Source organism: Mus pahari, chromosome X (assembly GCF_900095145.1).
Source record: "Mus pahari chromosome X, PAHARI_EIJ_v1.1, whole genome shotgun sequence".
NCBI classification, from domain to species: domain Eukaryota; kingdom Metazoa; phylum Chordata; class Mammalia; order Rodentia; family Muridae; genus Mus; species Mus pahari.
The window spans coordinates 122264332-122273336 of NC_034613.1; the positions used below are offsets into that span (position 1 = coordinate 122264332).

The 9005-nt window shown below is 39.7% G+C and overlaps 1 protein-coding gene across 1 annotated transcript in view; it reads right to left on the reverse strand.

Moving 5' to 3' along the window:
• Positions 1-5917: 5917 nt before the first annotated feature.
• The window catches only part of Capn6 (calpain 6), a 25170-nt gene continuing 22082 nt past the window's right edge, over positions 5918-9005 (reverse strand). Inside the window, exons 9-13 of the mRNA XM_021188001.2 lie at positions 8344-8466; positions 7976-8178; positions 7258-7379; positions 6918-7054; positions 5918-6380 (exon numbers count right to left, since the gene is read on the reverse strand). Coding sequence (XP_021043660.1) covers positions 6198-6380; positions 6918-7054; positions 7258-7379; positions 7976-8178; positions 8344-8466 — 768 coding nt within the window. The 3' untranslated portion in view covers positions 5918-6197. The remainder of the gene's footprint in view (positions 6381-6917; positions 7055-7257; positions 7380-7975; positions 8179-8343; positions 8467-9005) is intronic.

A 9005-nucleotide genomic window follows, 5' to 3' on the forward strand; every position in this document is an offset into this window, starting at 1 on the left:
TGTATATATTTTTATATATTTACATACATACACACACATCTATGCTTACAAACTAGTCTATTCTTGATTTTGGGTAACACACCCTACATTCCCCTCTCCTCAAGCCCTCTAGCCCCACTTAAACAATTAAATCTGGATATAAAGTCCCTCTTATTTCATGTCACTTGTGTCCTGTTATTCCTTCTAGTTTAACTTTTCTTGGGTTGGAATGGAGACAAAATCCCTTTAAGATTCTATCTCACTAAATGTATTATGGCCCAAGTCATGACTCTGATAACAGATGCTAGCATACATATGGAGAAAGTAGAACCCTTTATACACTGTTGGTAAGACAAAACGAATGAGGCCACTAGAGAAATCAGTCAAGAAACATGAAAAGGTATAAAGAGGCCTACCACATGACCCATATATATCACTCCTAAGTATGTGCTCAAGGGACTTTATATCATACTACAGAAAGACGTGCACATCAATGGTTCATTCACAATAGCTAGGAAACAGAATCAACCAAGATGGTGACTGATAGCTGATAAATGGATAAGGTAAATGTGGAACATATTCACAATGGAATATGACTGGACCACAAAGAAAAGTCAGATGATAAAATTTGTACATATGTGAATAGAACTGGAAAAAGTATATACTGAGTAAAATCACCCTGGCTCAGAAAGACAAGTGTCACCTTATTCTCTCTCATATATGTGTCTAACCTGGGAAAGCCAGAACCTAGAAATTGGCCACCTTAAGGACATAATAAAATACAGGTATAGTAGAAGTTGAGAGGGAGGGATACTGTAGACATAAGTGTTCTGATGTGGAGAAAGATGGAGAATGAGTAAAGGGGGTGTTAGCAGAAGGCCTAGCCAAAATCAAAGCAGTATGAAAAAATGTAGAGAAATTATTTTATGAGCTAAAAAAATTACACATGTTTATTAAAATCAATGGCAGCCAGGCATGGTGGCACATGCCTTTAATCCCAGCACTTGGGAGGCAGAGGCAGGCGGATTTCTGCGTTCGAGGCCAGCCTGGTCTACAGAGTGAGTTCCAGGACAGCCAGGGCTATACAGAGAAACCCTGTCTCGAAAAAACAAAAAACAAAAACAAAAATAACAAAACAAAACAAAAAAATCAATGGCATTTTTTTAAAACACAGCAACTTGGAAGAATAAAGCATAAATAATGATAAATGGATTCATTTGTAGCTTAGTACTGCTAGTTTGTATACTGGAACTCGAGTCTTGTCTGTGTCTTTCACATCCTACTGGAGTAGAGTGGGTCTATGACCTGAAGTGCTAACCACAAATTGTGGTTGTACTGTATATTCTTGGAGGCATCAGTTGTGAGATGCTTGGTTGGCATCTATTTGCTTGCCACGTACATATGTTAAATACCACCACTACTACTGCCATCTGCTAATGATGAACCATCTTGATCTACAAGTGTGAGGCAGAGAAAGCTAACTGGGTTATCATAGGAGCCTGCTTCCAGTGACAAACATCCTCTAAAAACAAACAAACAAACAAACAAACCAATACCTCCTAATTTTTCCCAAACAGCTCCACCATATGTATCCATAGGCTCATATATATCCAAACAAATAAGCCTATGGGGATGATTCTCATTCAAACTACCACATCTTAAATTCTAGAAATACATGTTTCCACGAAAAAGAAGTAAGACTACATTGACATTAAAGACAAATTCTGAGAGAAAGAGAGCAAGAGAGAGACAGAGACAGAGACCCAGAGAGAGACATCCCCTTCATTTGTACAATTACATGCAGATCTACAATGATCTCAACAGAGTGTGTAACAGTTAAAGCAATAAACTATATGACACTTCTCTTTTGACATAGGCTGGATCTTATGCCTAGCCCCAGGGCCAGACCTACTGCTTCTGATCACCTTTCTGTCAGAGACTTTCTTACTAATTTCACATGGCACCATTCCCAACTATATTAAGTAATAAGATTTTTTTCCACTTTGTCTTTCTGTGCTTCTGGGGTCTGGTTGAGAAAAGAAAGAGTATTCAAATATCTTGAGTTCTCTCCTGGGAGCATAGATGGACTACAGTGTCATACAAGTATAACACTTATAACGAGAAACAGCTTTTAATTTTACAACCTGCAAAACTGAATTTCTTTATCTGACAAGTCAGGAGACAATGCTATGTTAAAAATATTATAGTATAGAGTGAGTTCTTTAACAACTAAATTCTATAATAAGCATAAGTGACTTTTCTCTCTTTCTCTAAAGTCTCTTGGACAAATATTAGCAAACAAACTTAAAGCCTCTTTCAAATTTAAGTTGTTTTAACTAATGGGATCAGCATGCTTCAGATCACATAAATAAAATACAGGTACTCCTCCACCTTCAGCAAGAGAGTAAGAATTGTTGATGGATGATTTTCCTACAATTTTAATACCTTTTGAAACCTCAAAGCCCATCACACATCTTTTCCAGCAAAACCACACCTCCTAATGTTTCCCAAACAGTTTTACCAACTGTAAACATTCAACTATAGGGACCATCCTCATTCAAACCATCACAGGAAGTGTGTGTCTGCCGTGTGTGTGTGTGTGTGTGTGTGCGTGTGTGTGTGTGTGTGTGTGTGTGTGTGTGTGTGTGTGTGTGTGTGTGTGTGTGTTGGGGAGGGGCGCCTGTGGAAGCCAGAAAAGGGCATCGCTTTCAGTGGAACTGTAGTTAAAGACTGTTGTGAGCCTCCTGAATCAATGCTGGGAGCCCTATCGTGTTCTCTGGAAAAGGAGGAAGTGCTCTTTTTCATTTTCAATTGCAGTTTGTTTGTTTTTTCATATAATATCTTTTGCTCATGGTTTCTCCTCACCTAACTCCTCCCAGATCCTTGTCACCTCTTTCCCCACCCAACTCCAGCGCTTGCCTTCTCTCTCTGGAAAACAACCAACAGAAATACAAAGGATAATTTAAAAAGAAAAAAACACAACACACACACACACACACACACACAACTATTTCCAGTTCTGAAATTTTAATTGTTCTTAAATCAATTATTTTTATGTGTAGGAGGCAGGTATATATGTACACCACAAGCATGCAATTCCAGTAGAATCCAGAAGATGGCACTAGGTCCTCTAGAACAGAAGTGTCAGCTATCTGATGTGGTTCTAAGATTCAAAGGAGGATCCTCTGAAAGAGCAGGAAGCACTCTTACTGGCTGAGCCATCTCTCCAGTCCCAATTTGAGCTTGTAATGTATTTAAATATACATGTCTGGACTTCAAAATAGCACCGAGGGAGTGTGAAATGGCTATGAGGCTTCCCTTTATAAACATTTAGTTTCAGCAATATTCATTTGAACCCAGAATGTTACATATACTCAGATAGTCAGCAATGAAGATGCTAATTGCATAATGTGACTATTGTGATTAGTGTTGCAATGAACACAGGAAGGTATTTCTGCAGCAAGCTGCCTTGAATTTGTTTACTGCCTATATTCCTTTCGTTCCTTTCTTCCCTCCCAACACACGAAGAATGTGCTAATATGACATCATAGTAGCTCGCTTTTCCTAGATTTTGTATAAATGAAATCAAGCAGTTCAGCTTTTTTTCACTCAGCATAGTTATTCTACCCTGCATAAATTCATCTCAATATGTCTTTAATACATTTATGTAAAGCTCCCTAAGCATTATAAATATATATGAAATATCAATTAGGAATAAAGATTTAAAGGGAACATATTTAGCATGTCTTTTGCTCCATTCTTAATGAAGAGTTGATGATATATGACTGATAATATGAAATATAATTTTCTGATGTGCAACCCATTTTCATTATAAAGGGGCCCAGGTTTGGTAGTCAAAGGGATATTTTCCATAACTTGCTGCCTACTAGCTGAATAACTGTGAACAACTCTTTTATGTCTCTTTTCTTTACCTTTGCTTATCTTGAGGAAAGAGGAATGCTGGTGCTTTGTGTGAACATTAAAATAAAATTTTGTGCATAAAGACTTGAACATAGGATTAAATGCAGAGTAGAGACTCAAAAGGATTGCTTTCTCTGTGTGTGTCTTTAATTTGAGGAAAATTTTTATACTTAAGAGTGTTGTGTCTTTGATCTTAGTTATAATATCATAGTGCCATCTGGTGACCATATCGAATGATTACATTATCATCATTTTAATAAATCTGTATACTATTTAAAACTGTAGTGTGTTCTGGGATCACATCACAAGGAACAACAGCGAGGGCTGTATTTCAGAGTTGTTTTTTCTGAGTAAGACCCCTCCCTTGGATAGGTATCTGCTCAAATCATGAGGCATAACTTAAGGGAAATGAGGAGAACTTCCTTCCTAGCCTGTCCTGGGATGAGCAGATGGCAGATTGAAGACTCCTCGTCCAATTGGAAAAAGACTTAGGAAGGAGAGTAATGTTTTCCCTTGTTAGGAAATCTTCCTTTGGACAGCTTTGATCTTCAGTATAGCTCTAGGGGTGGTTCAATAGTAGGTATTCCCAATTACTGCCCTAAAAATAAAAAACCCTTCACAATTCTACCAATCACCCACCATCTACTAAAACAACGGCACCACCAGAGTGCAGCTGATTGTAGGCTCTTACAGTCTCAATCTCACTGAACTCTAGCTTTTAATTAAACATTTAGGAAACTTCCTCATTATAAAGGGATGATTTAGGTTAGGACTGAACTCATCATACTTACCCCTGGGCTACAGTTTCACAAAGCACCCACTAGTCATGCTTCCAATAGCTCTAACACCACCCTTGCAATCCCTCCAGTACCATTAACTCATCAAGACTGATCAATTTATTGAATATGAACTTTATTGTGATTTTGTTTGTAAGGCAGTGTGGCAAAGGCACTGTAAAAGTTACAAAGACTGCAAAATGTGATAGAAAATGAGAAAGTTCAAAAAGAGCGAGCTACAAAATGTATTTTTAAATGAATGCATGCTGAACTAGCCTAAGTACTACAACTATGTTTAGTTTTTTTATCATTGCAGAAGCACTGAAATATTGTCGGAGGTGGGGCTTGGGATGGGATGTGAAAGAACTTCATGGAGGAGGTGGAATTTATGCTGGGCCTTGAATAGGGGCAGAATACTGATAGACGAGGATGAAGGGAAGAACATACAATGACTGATTCACAAGGAAATTTTGTAGACATACTGAGTAACAAACCCCTGGGGAGTGGAGCTTCCCAACAGAGGGAAAAGCCTGAGGAGTCCGGGTGGGACCCAGACTCTCAGGTTCCCATATAGAGTTTTCAGTACCAATGCTATCAGGAAGCACAGGGCAATGGGCTTGTTTGTAAATCTAGCAGCAGCAAGAGGTTTCACATTGTAGTCAGGGACCCCAAACTGGCTGTCCTGTTACTGAATAGATTCATCCATCTTTTGGTGTGCATGATACTTCACTAGTCCTTATTCTTGCCCACTGACTGAATGGTAGTTCGTGCGCGCTTACATGCGCGTGTGTGAGTGTAGGTGTGTGTGTGGATGGGTGGGGGACAGAGGCTTTGTCTCCCACTGCAGCTTCTTCAAAATCTCCCTCTTATGGCACACAGCTGGCTTCCCAATTGCTAAAGCTCAAGCCCTTCTCACTGTCTCAGCCGCATTGAACTCCAGCTCTTGATTAAGCACCTAGGAAGCTTCCTCAACATGAAGGTAAAACACTGTGGGGGAGTTACTTGAGTTAGGGCAGGACCACACTTTCCAGAGGTGGTGGTGGCTGGGACTGTTAAAAAGTCAGCTCTGGCTACTGGTGAAATGTTGTTGATAAATCTGTAGTGTCAGTGAGGAGCTGGGATGTCAGGCTAGACCAGCTTGGCCTTGATCACCTCTGTCCTCCTTCATCAATAAACCCTACAGGTAAGATGTGTTGGGCAGGTGGAAACAGCAAAGACACATGTAAGATGTCCAGATTCTTCTTGTTGTCCCATTTGAATCTCACCCCTGGAAGCCCTAAGGATCTTTTCTCAGTAAACGTGTGTATGATCTCCAGATGGGATTGTCACCTCCCCTGTCCAGCTGCTGGAGGTATATAGGTTATGTAGCTACTGATGCTACTTGGATCAGGAGGTATGGGAAATATCAGAAAAGAGAAAACATTAATGAATGTGGAATTTCAGTAATTGTGGGTCTTAGTTAAGACCTTGTGCCTGACAAAAGAAGATGGAAAGCTGTCAGGATTCTCTGATGATGAATACTTAGAGCTCAGTGAGATCATCGCTAGAGATAACTTTGAAGCTGATGTGGCCTTGCTTAACTTTGGCAGTAGGACCACCTTTCTTACGCAGGTACAGAGATTTCAGATCACGGCAGTCGCTGGGGTCAGCATCCAGAGTAACCTGCCCCAGGAACTGATCACAGAATTTTCTGCTGTTCCACACCTGAAGAGACAAATCAAGGAAGTGAGCCTAAACAACCAACTGTGATGTCACTGATGCATCTAGTGACATCTAGGATGTACATCAAATAAAATTTTTTATCTTTTCCTGATAACCCTTTGATTAAGAAGATAGAGTTCCAAACAATATAGACGAAAATAGATTAGGGATCATTTTTATTTGTGGGTTTGTTACATAAAGGCAGCTGATCAGAAGTATTAAGCCAGAAAGACTGCCAGACTGACATTATCCATATTGACCTAGCAATATAGGGGTTAACAGAACTATCAAATACTTTTTTTGATGGGACTTTATATTACACGTGTTCACTTGTCTTCTGCCTATGGCAAATAAAGTCAAGAGCTTTAAGTCAAAGATGAATAATGAAGTTGGTGTCTTGCTTAATGAGAAATGTTTTGAATACAAACCAAATAAATAATAGATAGCCTTTGTTATGCATCCTCCAAACATGATATACTTGGGAGAACCTAATATGTGGTAGAGAACATAACCTCCCTACGATCCCTTGTTCAGTCTTACCTGGATGATAATAGGAATGTCAGTGGTCCTTCTGTAGAAAATGGCCTGTGTGTCAAAAATGGCATGTACAGTATTCTTCTGGACAGGGGAGCGGACTTCTTCCTTTCCACATTTGATGATCAGATATGGATTGACAGCTGTAAGAAAGTGACATTTTTGTAGTTGTTTTGTCCCCCCCACCTCAGTTGTTTTGATGAAGTCTCTTCTCTAGAGAGGCAAGAAGTTATGATTTTATGAAGTCTAATTCTTTTCTCTACGAGGGCTGAAATCTCCAGACTGAAAATATCAATGGAGACAAGAAATGCTGATCATGTTTTCTAGCCATATACGCAGTTCTTACTTTCATTGGCATACTTCTTCTCCAGGCCCTCAGCACTGTGGACAGTGATCTGGGTAACCACCTTTGGGTAGCCACGTGCCAGGTTCCAGCAAGACATTTTGGGCATGTCCAATGTCAGTTCCCTAGAATATTAATCAGAAAAAAGTGTCACCACATGATGAAATGGACCTGTCAAAATAGACTCCATATGTTTAAACACGGAAGAAGCTAGGTGACCAAATAAAATAAAATAGAATAAAATAAAATCAAGAAGATGGGTGACCTATCCCATTCCTCCCCTGATGTGGTGCTTTTTTTTTTTTTTTTTTTTGAGGGTGGTTTTCTTTTCTCTGGTTTACAGAACTTCAAGACCAGAGTTGGTATAGCTGGAGTAAACAGTAGTTTAGGCTCCCCAGCACTGAGAACAAGATAGAGGAGCAAGGAAGAGTGCCAGCAGCTCAAGAACAGATAGAACCAATCTGAAGATAAAATACAAGCAGCTGACCTTAAGAAACTGGCCCTTTCCCCTTAAATGCCAGATCAAAATTCTAAATCTCAGATCTCCGTTGGAGGATTTTCCCATAGCTCCACTCTGAGAAATATTTTGACCACCTTCATTTGAATTAGTGAGGTCTGACTTGAGCATATTGCCTCAAGTATATGTGTAGAGGGATATGGGCCGAGAATCAAAAGAAATAAAGAGAGCAAGGGTTGAAAGAACATCACAATAAAACTGAACCTGAGCTGGACAGGCACTTCAGAGAAGATCCTCAGTAGAAATTCGCTGGTACGGCCATGCTGGAACATGGTTGGAACAAGCACATAGCTGCCCTTCTTCAGATACTTGCTCAGAAACACAGTTCGGGTGTCAATATAAGTGGAAGTCCCAGCCCGCTCCTGAATATACAGGTGGTGAAGGCGGAACCTTCGGTTCATCTCCACCTAGAAACAAAGAAGATGAAGAAGTGCATCCTGTTAAAATCAGAGCTTTTATAATAGAAGGTCCCACTTCCACTCTCTTCTTATCCCTTCATAGTTCTCTTAATGCTAAAATCCAACTTAGGGTCTGAATGATCATATTCTCTCTGCTCCAAATGCTGTTCTTACCTTGAAGAGCTCAAAACCAATGATGTAATTGTCAGGTCTTCCCATTCGGCGGTAAGTGCGTAGGTCCTTCTGTTGCAGTGACATGATGACCTTATGGCCGTCCTCGGGCACAGTGAAGATGTACTGAGAGAAGGGGGCCATCAAAGAGATGAATTAGCAATCCCATTTAGATAAACTAGCTGAAATTTTGTGGAATAAATTTCTTGTATGAAAAGCAGAGTCTCAGGTTAATTTCTGGGCTTTACTATTGACCAGCCAATGATGAAATGGAAAAATTAATTCACTACTAAGTTAAGATCATTATGCTTGCTTCTCCCTATGGCATCTGGCATGTACTGAAAACTCTATTTTTAGAACTTTGGTGCCAAGGAGGGTATGTTTTAATATGCATGTTCCTGATAAGTTATTCATTTCTTCCTGTTATTGTACCCTTGTGTTTAAATCTATATGCAGAAACATTTCAGAATTCATAAAGACAGAAAGGATTCTTTTTTTCCATTTTTTTATTATTAGTATTTTCTTTATTTACATTTCAAATGCTATACCCAAAGTTCCCTATACCCTCCCCCCGCGCCCCTGTTCCCCTACCCACCCACTCCCACTACTTGGCCCTGGCCTTCCCCTGTGCTGGGTCATATAAAGTTTGCAAGACCAAGGGGCCT